This window comes from Rhodamnia argentea, chromosome 9, assembly GCF_020921035.1.
Source record: "Rhodamnia argentea isolate NSW1041297 chromosome 9, ASM2092103v1, whole genome shotgun sequence".
In the NCBI taxonomy this organism is placed as follows: Eukaryota; Viridiplantae; Streptophyta; class Magnoliopsida; order Myrtales; family Myrtaceae; genus Rhodamnia; species Rhodamnia argentea.
The window spans coordinates 26,898,562-26,917,256 of record NC_063158.1 but is presented as its reverse complement, the minus strand read 5'-3'; the positions used below and the strand labels follow the sequence as shown (position 1 = coordinate 26,917,256).

The window sequence follows — 18,695 nt, the reverse complement described above, 5'->3', positions numbered from 1 at the left end:
TAGTAAGTAATGGAGATAAAAGTTAGTAATCTCGACTTCCAGCGATCACGTCTTGGGAGACTTATTGGGTGGTATAGGCAAAAACTCCTACCATCCCGAGGCATAGTCCATTGCACGTGGGAAACCTCGGTTATAAAAAAAAAATGTCACCAATCATGTTGTTACAAAGAGATTTTCGACACTTACATAAATTAAGGAATGTTTTCATTTTCAATGCATTGATTATGCATAAGACGAGGCAGGCAGCGCATTGAAAATTCCAAGTTGTTTAACTAGTGTCTCAGGCACTTGTTAAGAGAATCCATCGAAATTTACCAACATGGCAAAAAAATCAATAATTTTGCACTCGAAACAATAAAAATTCTGCCAAAGAATGATAAGAAAATACCGGAACATAGAAATCTCAAGGGGTTGCTCAAATGGCGAATGTGTTTAGATTCGGGTTCATATCCCTCCGCTTTCGCATTCCCTTGAAACCACCCTAAGAGCACAGATACATGTGATCTTCCATAATTTACTGGCGTGTGTGTGGTACTAGTTGATCTACACAAGACCATAGCAGGAAATATTTCAACCGGAAGATGAGGCCATTTGCCGATGGTAGGTACTGGTTGACATTGACAAATGGAACTTGGGCTGCTAAAGATTCCTGTGCTGCGGCCAATAGGCACGTGATGTTCATAGTGGTGTAAATGAATCAGCATTCCACCAACTTTCTGCTCATTGGAGTTTGCTGAGACAAATGACTCACCACCGTAATCTTTTCTGTTGGTTTTTGGGTTAAATTCCAATCAATTTGGACTATTTATACTCAATTTCCAATTTTGATGCGACAACTCCAACGACAATAAAGGGAGTTATTGTTAGGAACATCCACCAAACCCCACATCCTATGTACATCTTTGTGGGAGAGAGAGAGAGAGAGAGAGAGAGAAAGGGAGAGACATTCTGGAGTGTGCAGAGACAACTGAAGAGGGATAGTCCTCAGATTGATATACAGAAATGGCGTCGTCGAGATTGTTCTGGGCATCAAGAGCAGCCTCATACCTCAAGATCTCGGTGTTCCACAGAGGATTTTCCACAGGTGAGAGAGAAAGAAAGAAAAGGGCCCGGCTTTTTATCTTGATCTTCTTCTTATTGATCAAAGCTTTGTCTTTAGATCTTGCTTTCAGAATGTCTCCACATATTGTCGTAACAAGTTGATTAACATGTTTATGCATAATCGTGGAGCTCACCGATACGGTTTTTGGAATAAATGATGTGGTATATGTTACGGTAAAGGGTAGAAGAAAAAGATCTGATTTTGATCAATGGGTTGCGTGAGTGGCATTGTTGTGTTGAGCATAGATCGGTGGTACCGAGAAATAACGTCTGTTCCCTGTTGTTAGAGGCGAAGCGGCATTGTTATAAGTCATGTTTATGTGCTTTAAAGAAGGTGTTAAGAGTCAAAAGCTAGAGCATATTGATCTGAATGAATGAGTTGCAGAACAATCTGCCAATAAAAGGACAATCTGCTAAAAAAGGACTAATACATTCGTGGCTAGCATCACAATTGAAAGCTTAGATGGCTTCAATAGGCCAGATCCGATCTGTTCCGACGTTATCCCTCTCCTTCGTGCTCATACATCAATTAAGATCGGGTGACTATTTCCAATTATGTAATTTACTAGCTGTGACCATCTTGTTTCGAATGTGTGGATCGTCCTCTTATACGTTGTGTGCTCACTGCTGATTGCTTTAGAAATTGCCTGTCTTGAAATTATTGTAGTTCTCAAGGATCTAAAGTATGCCGATACTCATGAGTGGGTGAAAATCGACGGTGCTTCTGCAATTGTTGGCATAACTGATCACGCGCAAGATCATCTGGGAGATGTTGTGTATGTCGAATTGCCGGAAGTAGGGGCTGCGGTCACGCAGGGCAGCAGCTTTGGCGCGGTTGAGAGCGTCAAGGCCACCAGCGATATAATCTCTCCCATTTCAGGGAAAGTTGTCGGAGTCAATGAAGAGCTCAACAACTCTCCTGGTCTAGTGAGTTCCCTTTTAACATTACGTTCCTGTTGCATTGGTTTTGGGAGATCCAATTAGTTGAATTTGGATCTTGTTTCTTTTACCTTTCATGGCATGCTGATTCAAAAAGTGGATGATGGTATCTTACTTCGAAAACCTTTGCCATCTGTTGATAGAAGCGTTCTTTGTTTGTGGTTTTTCCAGGTTAACTCAAGTCCATATGAGGACGGGTGGATAATAAAGGTCGAGGTGAGCGACGCGAACGAGGCGAAAACCCTGATGGGCGCCGACGACTACTCAAAGTTCTGCGAAGAAGAAGATGCAAAGCATTAGGCCCCTGGCCCTGCAGAACTGTATGCTGTGTTTGAGGAGGCATGACACTCATCTTGGACAAGACGCTACCAGCTGGCCATACTCTACCATTGTGGTTTCTTCCCACTACGACATTGCAGAGCATCGTGTAGAATTTCATGTAACGATCCTTGGATATCTTTTGTTTTCATCACATCGGTGTCATTTTACAGATCCAGGTTTTCCATCTAAATTTCTAAGGATCACAATTTTCTCTTGTTTGTGAAGTGAGTTTGGTCGCATCTCTCAAATCCTGAGGTCACCTCTAAGGCCCACATTACCACTCCGGTATTTGAAAACCGACGCTTTCCTGATAATTTTCCTCTGCCCGGCCTGGCGCGCCAGTCTTGATCATCAGCAACGACATGGCGTTCAATGCATATGCAACAAAATCCCCTTCTTGTGATTGAAGTTCTTCAGGCTACTGAAAGCTTTAGTTGCTGGTTTAGGGATGCGCTGCAAATGTAGGAAAAAAAAAGCAAAAACCAGAAGATGATGGCATACACCGAACGTCTCGAAATAATACTTGGAGCGGGAGATTCAATTAATCAAGATTCAGAAGCGTAAATTTCGCTTTTCACCATGGCGCCATCGTGATTTCGCTTGACTGTTTAATTGTGTTTTGCTTGTGTGGCGTGCTTCTAAGGCCAAAGCGTGGACGGTGGAATTGCTTGGAGCGCTTGCTTTCGATCCAAGGCTTGTTCCATGTTTGAACTCTGTGGAACGGTGTTTTTTATTTTATTTTAAAGAATGACAAATTGGTGCTTAACTAAAAAAAAAAAACTTGTAGGGTTTACAAAGTTTTTGAAGATCCAATGCGTTTGATGTTGCCGACGAGCGAGCGTGATAACCCAATACTAAGAGGGTCACTCTATCTTTCATGAGATTACAAATTCGAATCATGTCGTGAGTGAACCTCTATCCAATTTGTGCTTTGGAAATTTTGCTATCTCGCGTGAAAAGATTTCACCACTTCTGCAATGACAGGCTCGTATACTTACATATACTGTAGCTACGGTGGGCCACCCCGCCCCACCCTTTTGTCGACAAAAAAAAAAAAAAAAAAGCAGAAAAAATTGTTTGACATCAAATTAAAAGATATTGAAAAAGGGAAAGGATCACACTTCATTATAGCTTCCTCAAATGGGCCCAATTACGATTTGGGGGATTAAAACTGGGCCCAATTATAAGTATGGGCCTTCTCTTTTTCCTTTCTTCTTTCCTTTTCCGTTTTACGTAATCAAGGAGAGGAGAGAGAAGCAAAGGATTGGCGTGGCGACGAGGAATCAAAATCTCCGACGATTTATTCCAACCGCGAACCCGCATTTCTTCTTCCCTTTGCTCGTGACTGCCGCGAGCTCCGTCGCCGGTAACCTTCGTCCTCTTAACTTGTTTCTCTTGCCGTTTTTGCCTTGGTTTTTTATGTTCTGGATCATCCCTTTAGCAATCCGATTGTTGGGTGGCTGACCGTGATTGAGGTTTTTGCGTTAAGACTTGTTGCTGATGCAATTAAGGGGCTGCAGCCTCTGTTTTCGCCTTAAGCGGGGCCTGATAGATGGTGGGGTTTGGTAGTTTGGATGAATTTTTTACGGCACAAGCTTCGGAACATTCTTGCTCAAGCTCCTTGTTGTTTCTCCTGCACTCGTTTCCTTTGAAGTTGGTTTTTTTCATCCTTAATGAAAGTAACGAGACTGGGACTGATGTGGAGAGGTTCTACTGTTGAGAGGCTTGGAATTTGGATATATTGAATCAATTTGTGATTTTTATTTTTTATTCTTTCATGTTTATATGTGGGGTACTTTTGGTTCGGCTCTTGCATCGAGAGCTTATAGAACGAAATCAAACGCCCGGGGGGGGTTGGCTACGGTTCTCTGTTCCAGGTTCTCTACAACCGTCCCTCCAGCTTACTTCCCACTTCCAGCCCTGGAAGTGGATCCGAACCGTCCGGATCATGCTCATCCCTAGTTGTTTCCAATGCACGGCTTATATGGTATTGATGATGATGATGATGATGCATATTTAAATTGGATTACTTACTTTTAGTTGAAGAAGTTCTGATTTATTAACGGATTGATCGATGATGATGCGAGCTTGAGAAACCACTTTCAGATGCAAAGCTCCAATTCGCTTTGGGTTGACTGTTGATTATTGTTTACGAGCTCTATCCTCACTTTGGTGGAGTTACTTGTTCGAATGTTATCTATTATTACATAATTTTGATCCATTGTATGAATTATAGCTGATACTCTGCACCTAATCTTTGCTATGTAGAGATATCTGTTGTGCGGTGCTGTAGTGCACACAACATATAACCTTGAGCTTTACTGCACAAGGCATCATGGCAAGAGCCTTATCAAACCTACTATTCAAGGGCATTACAGGGTCCCCAGCAGGATGCTCTAATAGAATGGTGAGCTTTTCTTGCTGTATCAGCTAGCGTAAGATGTGGTTAAACTGGTTATTATTGAAAGGATGGAGGTGCATAGGATTAAATTCTGAATATAAAAGATGGTTTTTGAGGTGTGCCCTAAGATATTGAGTAGAGGCTAGTTTAGCTGGCCAAACAAGAAAACAGAAGTAGAAATGTGGAGCTGAGCGGATGTTGCCCTGAGCAGAGCAGTCGCTGTAAACCTCTTTCCTTCTTTACCCTGATGGGTCTTAATTGGAATTAGATAAGTTGTTTCAGTATGGGCCCCTAGTTACTTCTTCTCCAGCATGATGGTTGTGCTTTTGTGATACTCCACCGATGGAAGTGCAACGCTGGTCATTACTGGCAGTGACTTCCTATTTCAAATTTGAACTTCTTTTCCTAGTCGTTGCCAATGTGACAACTTTTAAATAAATTCTCAAACTCATTTTTCAAAGAATAGTGGAGGCAGTGCTCAAGTGAGATAAATGCCATTGGTTACTGGTTGGGTGTTTGTACCCACTAACTCTCAAGCCTTATCTCTGATAATGTCTGAATTAGTCGAGTCTGTATGTCATTTTACATTGGCAATATAGTGCTAACAACCCTTTTTGCAACCATTATTAGCAGGTATCTGCATCGTTTATTCAAAGAGGAATGACATACTCCACAACTGCACCAAATGACCCTGACACACATGATGACTTCAAACCTATGGATAAGTTTCAGGACACTGCCACTTCTCTAAAGGATGTTGTTGAACAGGTAGGTGCTCTGAGACATGACATGACATGGTTATACAGTTCTTCGTTTTGTTGTGCCTCCTATTTACTTTGCCCATCTATTCTCTTCATTTGTTTAACTTCATTAGTTTATATATTAGGATGTCAAGGAAAATCCTGTGATGATATACATGAAAGGGGTCCCTGAGTTTCCGCAGTGTGGGTTCAGCTCTCTAGCTGTAAGAGTATTGAAACATTACAGTAAGTTCTCTCGCCTTTTATAGCGTTTTCAGCATGTCTTTGGTGGACTTACCTACCATAGCTTTCAATTTGAAAGACTATGGAGAAGTAGCATTGACAAATTTGGCTGCCGAATGTATTTTCTGATCTTTGTTTTAGGCTTGCACTAGAACATTGTGAAATGTGATGAGGGAAGTATTGGACTGGATTGTTTTTAATTGGTACAGGAATCAGCGTAGAGCTGATCTTGCCTTTTCTGGATGATGATGCTATTGGAGGAATATACTCACATTCCAAATGAACCTATAGAGAAAACCGTGAATATACAATTCCGAGTATAATTACTACCGGGAATGTGAGAGTACGTAGCTACTGCATTCCTAGGTACTAGAGTAGTGCATGAGACTTGAGTACTGATGGTGACCATCCTTTTGCATGTGTTATCACTACAAACATCAACATTCAATCAGCTCTACCAATAAACAAATGGTACCGTATATGTTTATGTTGAAACATCTTTGTCTTCTATAGTACCTACACATCTCATGCTCAGCATGATCATTCTAAAGGCAAACCAGTTGGAGAGTTTTTGTCAAATGCTTGGTTGCCCGAGATTTTCATTGTTGAAGAGCTTTGGTGGGCAAGAAGCTGTAAAACTGAAAATAATCTTACCCAAATTAGCAATATCCCTTTTTTTCAGCTTATAATGGTGGATTAATTTCTCTTTCTGTATGAAGGGCTTGTGCATAGCTATCTCAGCTTGTCATATGCTGATTGTAGGGCTTCGTTATACTTGGAAACATAATATTATCCACATCTTTTGATGTCCTGCACAGATATAATGCCCATACCACTCTAAGTGCTAGTGAATGTTGTGCATGAAAGAAAATGTCAGCAATTTCATTTGTATCTGTTTCTCCTCACGTATTGTGGTCCCTTCATGATGTGTTAACTTTTTGGATTTGATTGGTGAACCTGCTGATGTCTTCTTACCACCCTTGCAGATGCTCCATTAAGTGCTAGGAATATTTTGGAAAATGCAGAGCTGAAAAGTGCTGTGAAAGCTTTCAGGTGAGTCTCACCTCCCTTTTGACGGTGTGTGATTTTGGCTGATTTTTCACATCACAGTCTACCTGTACACTGAAAATGCTAAAAAGCCTTTGATATAACATACTTAACAATGCCAAGATGATTTAAGTGTTCACATACTTCCTCAAAGTTATAGCAGCCAATATAGGTTTCTTTCAATTTTTTATCGGGTTGAACAAAATACTTCCGCCTTTAGTATTTGCCTAGAATTCCGTTCATCACATCAAGGCACTCTGGTATTAGTATGGACTACTGCATTTTCAGCTACATTTTAAGAACAATCGTATGGCATCCTGTCATGGATTTTGTTATTCACGGAATAGATAAACTTGCACCATGAACCTATGTTGGCTGATTTGTGCTGAAATTTGCAATTGTGGAGATGAGAAGATTTTATAGGATTCTGTTTTCTTACCTGTCCTCTCATTTGCAGTCACTGGCCGACGTTCCCCCAGATATTCATCAAGGGGGAGTTCATTGGAGGTTCTGATATTATAATGAATATGCACCAGGTGAGGGTTCGTTCCATACTCTTTCTGCTCTTCCTACTTGGAATTATTCTCCCTTACGATGTTGTTTTTTCCATCCAGAGTGGAGAGCTGAAGGAGAAGCTCAAGGATATTGCAGCCAACCAGGAAAAGTCTGCCTAGGTTATACATGGCCGATTAGAGAGAAAACAGGAATTTTGGGTTTTGTTTGGTTTTCTTTCAACCATCGCGTTCTTCTAGTCTAGGTGCTTTGTTGATGATCATCGAGAGTGTAACAATAAACTTCCCCTGATTTATGCATCCAAATAACGTACCTTTTTATTGTGATATATGTGTCAAACGCTTCGTGGCCAAATAGAATATTCGTTATTTTGCCGCAGGTTAGAGTGGTCGTATGGTTATTTTGCTACTGCTTGTTTTGTCGAGTGCAAAATATTGGTTAGCTGAATCTATCAGCGTAGAGCTGAAAAACATTGACAAATAGAATATTTTGCACCCTCTGTTAGATATCTATGTTGGCAAGGCATGCTCAGAGTTTTTTGTTCATATTGTGTAATGTGTATTACTAAAGCGATCACATCGTTAAAAAGAATGAGAATTGCGAATTAGGTTGTGAGCAGGACAAAAGGCGATTCTGTTAAACTCTTGATGAAGGGCAAGCGATGGTCCTCCAAGCTCCAAGTCTTATACCTTTTTCTTCTACTAGAATTAGAATGATTTAAAGAAACGTTGTAGACGTCATTTCCTTTAAGAAAGGCAGAAGTAGCGTTTTCTACCCATAGACTTATAATATAACCCCATCGTCCACATTGGATTCTGCTATTCAGAGAGCTATACCTACACATCAAAGGTTTCTGTCGTCAGCTTTATTGTTTTTAGGAAAATATTTTTCAAATCACTCGTTTTTCGTGATATTGTTTGTTTCGCAAAAACAACTTTAATTATTCGATGGTTGATTCATAGAAAATAAATTAGTCAAGAAAAACATCTTTCACCAATGAAAACATACCTTCAAAAGTGGGGAAAATTTTTCATAATTTTATTTTTAAGTTTTTCCTTTTCTTTCTTCTGGGGAAAATTACCAAAAAAGTCCTAAACCTATTACAATTGTACCAATTCAATCAGAAACTTTTTTTTTTTACCGATTGAGCCCTAAACCTTTTGCAATTGTGTCAATTCAGTCCATCCGGCGAATTTTTGCCTGCCGACGTTGACGTGGACGCCGGCCGGCCGGCGACATAATATTTTAATATTTATTTATTTATTTTTTCTAATTTTCGGAATTTTTTTATTTTTTTATTTCCCCTTTCCCAGCCCAGGAGGTCGTCTTCTCCACGATGCTTTTCACAGGGTCTTCTTCACAGGTCCTCCCTCTTGGACCTACACAGGAACCGCCTCCCCATCAACGGCGTCATCCACCAACTCAAACCGCCAGGACCGAGCCACAACACCGCAACAGGAGAAATAAAGGCCGAACGACTTACCCAAACGGGTTCGACCGCGCGTGATGACGTCCGTTCGAAGGCCGCGGATCACGGCCCCGACGAGGTTCGAGCAAGGTCCGGTTGGTGCGATTTCATCAAAACGAAGCATAAAAAGGCACAACACACTCGAAAAGAAGCGTGTACACATTAACTAGGTCTGGATCTATTGTCTGGACTCAAAAACTTGGCTCGATCTCTCACTCTTGCTCACGATTTTTTTTTTTTTTTTGCTCTCTGAACTGCTCTGTTTTTTGCTTCAGAGACTCTTCCTTCGAGACCTCCCCAGGAAAGAAAGACCTTTCTCGCCCTTCAAAAATCACAGAGCTCTCCCTCTCCCTTGTGAACGAGCTTTTTTTTTTTTTTTTTCCAACTCTACTGCTTCTTCCTCCTCTGCAGAGCTCCCTTGCGCCTCAGATTCTCTCCCTCTCCTTTCTTTTTTTACCTTCTCCTTTTCCCTTCACCCCAAACGAGAACCAGTGAAGAGACCGTGAGAGTCCAAAAGGAAAGCTTCCTCCTTTTACAAAAGGTATAGCCCCCCACACACGAGGCCAACCCCCTCGGGTTGCGACGACGGCAAGCGGCACGACGGTTTGGTCTTGTGCTCGCACCTGAACTCTCTTCCCCCAGAACTCTCTCTCTCTCGATCGATCGATTTGGCCAACCGACGACATGGATTTTTTTTTTTTTTTTAAATCACCAACGACATGGATGAAGGAGGAGAGAGTGCAGATCTGGGCTGGGAAGGGGAAGTAAAAATAAAATAAAAAATAAAAAATCCGTAAATTTGGAAAAAAAATTAAAAAAACTATTAAAATATTATGTCGCCGGCCGGCTGGCCGGCGTCCACGTCAGCACCGACCGGCCAAAATTCGCCGGATGGACTGAATTGGTACAATAGCAAAAGGTTTAGGACTTAATCGGTAAAAAAAAAAGTTTAGGGTCGAATTGATACAATTACAATAAGTTTAGGATTTTTTTGGTAATTTCCCCCTTTCTTTTGCTATCGATCGTCGGCTTGGCAAAGGTCGGTGATTGGCCATGGGCAAGGGATGAGCCTTGCTCGAGACTGATGGTGCTTGAGCCTTGCCGGCCTTGAGTGAGCAGCTTTGGCCGGTCGTTAGCCATTGCATGACAGGCCACCTAAGAAAATAAGAAAAAGAAAAGAAACGAAAAGGAAAAATGAACAACAAAAAAGAAAAAAAAAGTAAAAAATTCAAATTTTTTTGATAATTTTCACCGAGAAAATCAATTCTTTATCGAATGACGGGAAATATATTTGATTCATTATTTCAGCAAAATATCAAAAAATATTTTTATTTTCTCGAAAAATGATTTTTGAGAAATACTTTTCAAAACATAACGATCTATGTTTCAGCCTATGCATTTGATTGTTTTTCTTGTGACTACTCCTTTATTTTCTCTCTTCTTTTTTGCTAAAATACTCCTATTTCGCTATGACGTCTTGACATGGCCACATGGACTTTCAATCCTTTCATATTCACATATTAAAGGAATGACTCATTCCGAAATGTTATCTAGAAAAGTTCCTAATTATTAACCGCACAGTTGCACACCAAACCCCTCTCCTTTTTATGAGTTTCTGTTCATATGAAAGATCCTGATCAAACATGTTAGTTTTCTCACCTCTTTCTACCACCTGAATCGAGTTGATATGAGAATTCGTTTCATTTTATCACTCAAATAAGAGAAAAGTTAAAGTAGGGAGGTTTCGACGACAATTATAGGGCTTCTCTGTTCATACCATGTTTAGAGTGTTAGAGAAACGTCACTAGGAACTTTAATGATTCCCAAACTACTCTTGAAATAATATCTACCATTAGAAATGCAGATAAGTGTGATGATTATTAAGGACTACACGACATCCATGATGTGTTCATTGGAAGGTTGCAAGAAGCATCAACTGGACTGTGATAATCGACTCGTGATGATTTCTATATGAGGATATCACGTCATTGACGATGTTTGGATGAGGACCATCTAAAATGTTCGTCCAAGACTTAAGTACAGCCATTGGCAGCTAGAACAACACATCAGGAGAACCGGAAAACGTCAGAGACCGAGAAACAGCTTTTGTCAGAACTGTCAATCTATTTCAGGAAAGCTTGCTGATGTTCACGGGAAAGGACTGCGTAGACAGTCTAGCTTCAGAACAATAGCTAGCCAGTCTGAATCCAAAAATGACATTCATTGGACATATTACACCCCATAACATGTGTGACATGTTACTTAACTCCAGAAGAATTGCTCGCCGGTCTTTAGAAAGTCAAGGCAAATGACGAGGACACGCTTAATCATCGAGGAAATTACTCGTGTAAAATAGGAATCACATACGGGAGATGTGCTTTGGGATGGGACGTGTTTGGGGATCATTCAACAACCTTGAAACCTCCTTGACGACCAGTTTTACGGGTACCCCTTCGTGCCTGTCCATTGGAAAATAAAACTGAAGTAAGCTCTTTGTAGCATAAAAGTTTCCAATAATAGGATCAGATTAAGGTTTTGGAGGGGGAGAATTATGAAAGTAAGTACCGTTGTCGATATTGTTCGATACCCATTCGTGGGAGGATTCGACCTCTTTGAGACCTCGCTCCCACCGCTCAAAAATATATCCATGGATCAACTCATTAACTTTAAGTTGAAGCATGTCTTCTTGAAGTGATCTCGCACCTGGAAGGTTGTCACTTTATAGAAGATGGGCAATAACTTTAGCCTCTTTCTTCTCTTGCATTCAACCATTTGAGCTAGCTCGTCCAGGCACCATTTAGACTTGGCATAATTTTCAAAGAGAATCGGAATGGATATCTTGGAGCACTCGATGGCATTGTGAATCTCGTGACCGATATCTACAAGGCTGATGTAGAGGTAAGCAGCAAGTCGAATCGAGTATGAGGGTCACGAAAGGCCAAGAGCACTTGGCAATTATTTTCTCTTCTTTTATTCTGCAAGAAGCAATGATGCGCTGCGATCCAACAAGAGGAACCAAAGTGATGAAGATGAAGCCAATGCGACTCATAAGAACATCACAAAAGGAGTTAGGCGATACCTGATCTTACGTAATAATTAGACATCAGTATAGGAAACATGGGGAGCCGTTCGATCCATGTCGTCTTCAATTCACTCGAAACCTTTGCGACCACCATTTTCACCAGCTCCCCTTCGTGCCTACCAAGTGCCCAGGGGTACGGATTCAGATTTGTGATCATATTCTTCTTAGATTCGTAAGTACGTACATACACACGTATAAGCATAAATATATACATACCCATTAGCAACAGTCTTTGATATCCATCCTTTAATCCTCGCCACAAAAGTCAACGCTTCTCGCCATTCTTGCATTTCTTCTGTGCTGGACTGCTTCTTAAGCGTACATAGAGCCTTTTTAAAGCTACCGAGTTGATCACGTACATCTTCAACCTCCAGTTGATAGAATATAGGGAAGACTAATTTGCCATAATGTCTGTGGCAACACACGATCTCGATGAGCTCGCGGATGCACCAATTGCTCTGTGCATACTGTTCGGAAACGATGGGAACTGCGATCCTACATCTCCTAATGGCCCAGAGGTTCTCCTGGCCAATCTGCTTGCCGACAGGGAGCATGTCGTCGTGCCTGAACACGTGGACCCAGCAGCTACCAGGCTGTTGTAGAGGAAATCGGCGAAACCAGTCCGAGTGTCTCCGCCGCCGTAGCTCAGGAACACGTGGTAATGCCGAGGGACCATGCTCGTGTTCTGCTGCAGGAACCTGTAAGAATGCAAGGACAGAGGGTCTAGTGTTATAGTTGCGGGGGCATTCCTTTTCTTCATTGTTCGTAGTTTTCCTGTTCATAGTGAAAAAGTCGACTCAATTGCATCTTTTTGTAAAAATAATTATGGCCCACATGATATGATTATTGGTTTAATAATTATTTAAACACTTAAAAAGAAAAACGTATCAGTAATTTTTTCAAGTTGTCGATGATCATTCTCGTATCTTTTTGAGTCCCGGAATAGCCAACAGAACTCATGGGCCCACCAGCGACTCTTCCTCTTGTTCATCGTCAATCCATCTTTCGCAAATCAATGGCCTCGACAGCGTCGGATGTGTTCCGGGTTTTCGCTCATTCCCTGAATCCACCAACCCATGTTAAGTGTGCAATGCTATCCATCTGCTTCCATGCTAATAGGCATGTGGCCCTGCTGGTAAAGGGATTGGCAGGTAGGGACTCTGGAATCATAAGTAGGGATGAGCATGACCCAGATTGATCCGGTTTCCTCATGAACTGTGGCACAGGCCAGTGGTACCAGTTCCCAATTTCAGGAACCGTGGATCGGACCAAATGTCCCTAGAACTGTAGGGTGGATTGGACCACCGGTCCGGTCTTGTTCTCAGGCGGTCCAATGGAACCGTTAAAATGAAAATAAAAAAGTAATGAAAACAAAGTTAAGAAACCCATAATTCCAACCACGATGGAGCCCATAAGAGTTGAAGAAAGGAATTGTGATACAAAGTCATCATCTTCATATTTTGCAACATCTGCAGCAGCTGAAATCGTGTTACAAAGTCATCATATAATTTGGTTTGGGGGACAAGATTAGGTCGGGACTCGGAACAAAAGGCGTCTTCTGAATGTTAGGTTTTCTTCTCTCTTTTCTTTAGAAAATCATAATTAATTTATGCATTTTTTTGTTAATTTCAGTTAAGCAGCAAGTTATGAATTTAAAAAATAATAGTAAATTTTTTTGGGTTTGGTTGGTCCGGTTCCTCCCTATACCCAGGAACCGGGACTGCCCAGACACCGGTCCACCTTGAGGAACAGATGACCTCAAGAACGGGACTAAATCTGTCGGTCCGGTCTGGTCCGGGTGGTCCATCTTGCTCACCCCTAATCCAAGGCGCTGTGTAAAGAAGCAGAGCAAAGCACCACATGTTTCAACTTCCTAGGATCAATTGGTAAGTTATATGTTATGAATTCCTAAAACTCGTTACGACAAAAAGACTAGGAGAAGAGTAGAGCCTCCTTTATTTGACTTTGCCTGTCACCGGTCGTGATCCAGTATTTATCACCATGTATGTAGAGTAGAGACCGAAGCACAAGCTTTTCTAAGTTGGTGACCTATCCGAAACGCAAAGAAACTCCATTTGCATTCAATTCCCCACGTGTGAAAAGAGCTCAGGCCAGAGTCAGAGAAGAAGACAATCTACATTCCGCTCATTTGGACGCTTGGAAACTGGATATACAAATCACCTCAACTACACCGAGTCAGGGTCAGGCACCGCCGCATTTCACCGGCAATGCAATACCTTTTCCTATCAGGAGCTTCTATTCGGTCAATTCCTACCCCCTCTTCTTTACCAGAACTCTCCACCAGTTTTATCGTCACGTTCTACGACTATTCTCGCACGAAAACCATGTGGCCAAGCCCTCGCAGGTGGCCACCGCCACAGCTGGCCCTCACTTAGATCTGGGGCGATATTCATTTCTTTCTTCCCCATCGACTGCGATGCAAAAAATGGGTCGTGCCCTGGCCCAGTCTAGGCTAGTAGGCGCTTGCCAAGGGCCGCCGAGGCCTCGCCCCCTAGCCGGCCCTTCTCGGCAGCTGTGGCGGTGACCCACAAGCGAGGGCTTGGCCACAACTAGCCGTGAGTCTTTTTTTTTTTTTTTTTTGAATTTTTAGCTTTTCATTTTTTAATCTAATTATTTTTTTTTAAAATATTTATTTTTAACTTAAGTTGCTGAATGGACTACTGGCGAGCCACTTCGACTTAAGATATTAATAAAAAAGGCCACTTCGGATTCACGGCCAAGTATATCGGAGTTGGCACTAAAAAGATCGTTTTTGAATAAGTTTGACACTTAATTGATCCGGCGAAATTTTTTTACACTAAAATGAGCATTGTACATAATTTTTAACACTTTTGGTGACCTTATGCCGAATAAAATGATCTCTTTTGTGTCAGAGAAGAGACCCCTTTATAATAAGCTTTAAATATAGTAAGCGCACATCGGAATCGTCCCAATCTTTTGTAATGATAACATATTACATATTCAGTTATTGGATACAAGGACATTACTGATTATGCGGTTTCATTAGTCCAGAACCAGAAGTCTACGTCAACGATATGGAGATCCAATATAATGTAATTGCGCTTCCTCACAAATGCTGTTCTAACATAATGCGAAAATATCCGTACAACAAAAAATATGCGAAATTACTATAATAATAATAATAATAATAATAATAATGGACATTAAAGATTTACGTAGTTCGGTCTGAGTATCGACACCTACTCCATGAGAAGACATATCAATAAATAATTCATTAATAATCGGAGAATCGGAGTTACAATTGTACACACACTTGAGTATTTCAAACGCCATATAAGCAACTCAATTTGGATCGACAAAGACAAAAGCATACAGAGAACTTTCCTTTTGGTTCTGTTGTTCATAGAGCTATTTCTGATTTGTGCCGTGAGCTTTGCATCGAAATTGAATTGTTTATTTGATGGGAAATACTTGCGTGTGAGCGATTGTAATTATAGATTTTTTGTTGCCAGCTCTTCCCGTGGAGTAACTATCGATACTAGGACCGAACTACGTAAATTTCTAGTATCCATTATTATTCTTTCTCTGGTGATTTCGAAAAAATTCGATTGCAAGATCTGATATTTTCCGCACTATATTACAACAAATGCCTCACATAATGTCCCCTAAATACCTTTTTTTGGGTCGAACCCTAGATACTTACATGATGCAAACCAGGGCTTTTGGCTGATCTTCCCAATGACCCATCAGCCTTCTCATTGATTAATACTTTATCAAGACTTCATTTTCATAAGCCGTCCCGGAAAGTGAGGGTCAGTTGCATTACAATAAAGAAATTTATTCACATGTCCGCCCTAATATCTGTTGGAGTATGATTCATATTCCCTTGCGATACTAGAGGGTTTTTTTTTTTTTTTTTTTCGATTTAAGCCCATAATTTTTTATTAGTGGTGTAACGAGAGGTGCGTGGTACTAATTATAGTGGAATCCTCTGTTGGATGTAGCTCTAGTTTAAGGGTGAACCATGATAAAATCTCGTGTCTAGATTTCTCTTTCTCGCTCTACGTTTTACTTCAATTTGATTGTGCGCCAAATCCTAACAATAGTAATAGCCTTAAATGATGAAGTGGCCATGTTAAAGCAAACGTAATTGGTTAAACTACCAATGGATTCCTCGATAGTTACATACATATTTCTAAGCTATAATTCATCCATAAAATCTGCATTTATTGACTTAATAATGGCAATTCCAACGTAAACATACTATCAATATATTTACATATGGATTAGGTAACTTTAGCCTCTACCATATATGACAAATTTTTGGAGAGGTTACTACCAATAGTTTCGACAAAGCTTGTAATTCAAGTCAATAGTCGCGTTATCCTTTTCAATTAGGAGAGATAGCTGCCCTTTGGAAATTTGAAAGGCATGTAATCTGAAGCTTAATACCATTGTGGACGTTATCATTCAAATTGTGATTGTGATGGTTACTTCCTAGTCTTTCTAAGAAATTACCGATGATAGTTTGAAAAAACCTACCGATCCATAAACTGACGTTACAAACTCATTGCAATATTTACCGACGCCTGCATGGTTTTAAACTTATTATCAGCGACAATAGTTATGTAGATCATGCTCATACTATTGTTAACTTACACATCTTTAGACTCTCGCTAGCAATGGTTCAATCAAATGTACAGATTCAGGGTTGGAGTTACTAACTCCATGCAAAATTTACTGCCAATCCCCTCTAAAGTGACCATCCATCAGCAATTATTAACTTTGTCATGAATGTTCCTTTGAACGCCTGTATTTGGCTTTTGCAGAGTTGCCTTGAGTTCATAGAAGATTTACTGAGTTATTTTCACTTGGATTAAAAAAAAATATTGAGCATTGAAAATCAATTTATGGTGTTGCTAATTTAAGGTGAAACCTATGATGAATGATCTCTCCAAGGCCATGGTGAGGTCGCTTAAGTTGGAAGAGAACAACTTCTTGACCGGCTATTCTTTAGAAAGTCAATGCACATGACGAATAATAAACGAGGGCACGCTTAGTCATCGAAAAAATTACTCTTATTAAATAGGAATCACATACGGGAGATGTGCTTGGAGAAGGGACTTGTTTGGGGATCGTTCAACAACCTCGGAACCTCTTTGACGACCAGTTTCACAGGTACCCCTTCATGCCTGTCAATTACCAAATAAAATTGAAATAAGTTCTGCGTAGTAAGAAGTTTCCCATAATAGGATCCTATTAAGATTTCGGTAGAGGGATGACGAGAGTGCTTACCCATTGTTGATATTGTTGGATACTGGAGGACTCAACCTCCTTGAGAGCTCGCGCCCACGCCTCATAAATATATCCATCAGTCGACTCCTTAAGTGGAAGTTGAAGCATGTCTTCTGGAAAACGATCCCACGCGTGTGAAGTTGTCACTTTATAGAAGATAGGCAATATCTTTTGCCGCTTTCCTTTTTGCATTCAACCATTTGAGCTAGCTTGTCAAGGCACCATCTAGATTTGGCATAAGTTTCAGAGAGAATCGGAATGGATATCTTGAAGCTCTCAATAGTATTGCGAATCTCGTGATCAACATCTTTACCTATGAGGAATGGATCATTATTGTCAAACACTCTGATTCTTGCAGCCACAAGGCTGATGTAGAGGTAAGCAGCCAAGCCAAATCGAGCATCGGGGCCGCAAAAGGCCAAGAACACTTGCCATTTACTTTCTCTTCTTTTCTTCTGCAAAAAGCAATGATGCACTGCGATCCAACAAGACAAACCATAGTGATGAAGATGAGATGAAGCCCATGCGAATCATAAGAACATCCCAAAAAACCAAGCTAACTCTTAACAGCCACAAAATCGGTGTCGGCACTTGGTTCAAACGGAATTAGACGATACCTGATCTTAAGTGATAATTAGACATCAGTATAGGAAGCATGGGGGGCCGTTCGATCCATGTCGTCTTCAATCCACCCGAAACCTTTGCGACCACCATATTCACAAGCTCTCCTTCGTGCCTACCCACATATATATATTGAAGAGAACCGATCCTAATTAACATACGCAGCGGATCACACGGAATTAATAAGTCTTAGGATCATCTTGAATCACCGATCGGAGAAATACATCACAGTACGGACGTACCTCATTTTTCACAGATTAAGTGTCTACAATGCAGCGAGAGAATCTGTCGCCTGTTTGACGTTCCGGAGAGGAGAGCGGGAGTTCGTCGTCATTATTCCTGTGGTTTTTTATTCTCTGTTCAGTAAGAATGTAAGAGGAACGTCGTTCTTATTTTCAATGACGAAAGGACGTGATCTTTGATCATGTTTAAATTGATAACCGCCAAAGGCCGTTATCCAATGTGGAAAAAGGCTACGATAGCCTACATGGGTGAACCATGGTCCTTCCCATATACCCTTGTTTTCCAACATCTCCCACTTGCCCATGAAGGATTATCCATATCTCTCACTTGCCCACGAAGGTTCAACAACTCACACTTGCCCACGAAGGGTTAAAACATAACTCTCTCTTTTCTGCAAAGTTCATATCAACAAATAATCCGTACGACCAACATATTGCGAGAGCTCATTGCCATACATTCGTTGGGAATATATAGCAGCTCAAAATGGGCATATTAATTCAGAGTGGATCCAGTATGCAGTACCCTAGATCAATCACTCACATTTACATCATATCTCTCGATCTCTTTGAGTACTTCAATACAATACATTGTATTCACAATCATGATTAAACTCACATAATCATAATTGGTCGACCTATGAATACAAAGATTGAATGTGACATCAAAATAAATTGATCTTCCTCTTCCCTTAAACCTCTT

General features: G+C 40.8%; 3 protein-coding genes and 1 long non-coding RNA gene across 9 annotated transcripts; 2 read left to right on the top strand and 2 right to left on the bottom strand.

Annotated features, from left to right (window-relative positions):
* The first annotated feature begins 883 nt into the window (after positions 1–883).
* Positions 884–2,585, top strand: LOC115729353 (glycine cleavage system H protein 2, mitochondrial-like). The gene is made up of 4 exons (XM_048285227.1): positions 884–1,084; positions 1,769–2,028; positions 2,212–2,502; positions 2,538–2,585. Exons 1-3 carry the CDS (start codon positions 1,003–1,005, stop codon positions 2,338–2,340), a joined length of 471 nt encoding a protein of 156 aa, XP_048141184.1. The 5' UTR covers positions 884–1,002; the 3' UTR covers positions 2,341–2,502; positions 2,538–2,585.
* A 991-nt stretch (positions 2,586–3,576) lies between these two features.
* On the top strand, positions 3,577–7,623 carry LOC115729356 (monothiol glutaredoxin-S15, mitochondrial). Of its 6 annotated transcripts, XM_048285678.1 has the most exons (8): positions 3,577–3,727; positions 4,630–4,768; positions 5,396–5,530; positions 5,649–5,748; positions 6,732–6,798; positions 7,250–7,328; positions 7,407–7,488; positions 7,519–7,623. In XM_048285678.1, exons 2-7 carry the CDS (start codon positions 4,697–4,699, stop codon positions 7,464–7,466), a joined length of 513 nt encoding a protein of 170 aa, XP_048141635.1. In that variant the 5' UTR covers positions 3,577–3,727; positions 4,630–4,696; the 3' UTR covers positions 7,467–7,488; positions 7,519–7,623. The 6 variants fall into 6 exon arrangements, with proteins under 6 accessions (XP_048141635.1, XP_030515761.1, XP_048141636.1 ...); XM_030659901.2 differs by having other exon boundaries at positions 7,407–7,623; XM_048285679.1 differs by having other exon boundaries at positions 3,589–3,727; positions 4,693–4,768; positions 7,407–7,623.
* A 3,552-nt stretch (positions 7,624–11,175) lies between these two features.
* LOC115729354 (disease resistance-like protein DSC1) lies at positions 11,176–14,284 on the bottom strand. Its single transcript, XM_030659899.2, has 6 exons — positions 14,145–14,284; positions 12,072–12,629; positions 11,863–11,971; positions 11,657–11,768; positions 11,361–11,476; positions 11,176–11,232 (listed from the first exon to the last, which is right to left on the bottom strand). Exons 1-6 carry the CDS (start codon positions 14,282–14,284, stop codon positions 11,176–11,178), a joined length of 1,092 nt encoding a protein of 363 aa, XP_030515759.2.
* A 2,564-nt stretch (positions 14,285–16,848) lies between these two features.
* Positions 16,849–17,811, bottom strand: LOC115729357. Its single transcript, XR_004013941.2, has 3 exons — positions 17,750–17,811; positions 17,133–17,607; positions 16,849–17,029 (listed from the first exon to the last, which is right to left on the bottom strand). It is a non-coding gene; the product is annotated as an uncharacterized LOC115729357 (long non-coding RNA).
* Between the last annotated feature and the right edge of the window lie 884 nt (positions 17,812–18,695).

Bases quoted from the DNA above. Each gene is read 5' to 3' on its own strand.
- LOC115729353 (XM_048285227.1), top strand. From the start codon at position 1,003: ATGGCGTCGTCGAGATTGTTCTGGGCATCAAGAGCAGCCTCATACCTC. The intron at 1,085-1,768 runs GTGAGAGAGAAA...AAATTATTGTAG, and splicing joins CCACAGAGGATTTTCCACAG to TTCTCAAGGATCTAAAGTAT. The intron at 2,029-2,211 runs GTGAGTTCCCTT...TGGTTTTTCCAG, and splicing joins TCAACAACTCTCCTGGTCTA to GTTAACTCAAGTCCATATGA.
- LOC115729356 (XM_048285678.1), top strand. From the start codon at position 4,697: ATGGCAAGAGCCTTATCAAACCTACTATTCAAGGGCATTACAGGGTCC. The intron at 5,749-6,731 runs GTAAGTTCTCTC...CCACCCTTGCAG, and splicing joins AAGAGTATTGAAACATTACA to ATGCTCCATTAAGTGCTAGG. The intron at 7,329-7,406 runs GTGAGGGTTCGT...TTTTCCATCCAG, and splicing joins TTATAATGAATATGCACCAG to AGTGGAGAGCTGAAGGAGAA.
- LOC115729354 (XM_030659899.2), bottom strand. From the start codon at position 14,284: ATGGGGAAGAAAGAAATGAATATCGCCCCAGATCTAAGTGAGGGCCAG. The intron at 12,630-14,144 runs GTAAAGAAGAGG...CACTATGAACAG, and splicing joins AAAACTGGTGGAGAGTTCTG to GAAAACTACGAACAATGAAG. The intron at 11,233-11,360 runs GTATCGAACAAT...TCCAATGGACAG, and splicing joins TCGAATCCTCCCACGAATGG to GCACGAAGGGGTACCCGTAA.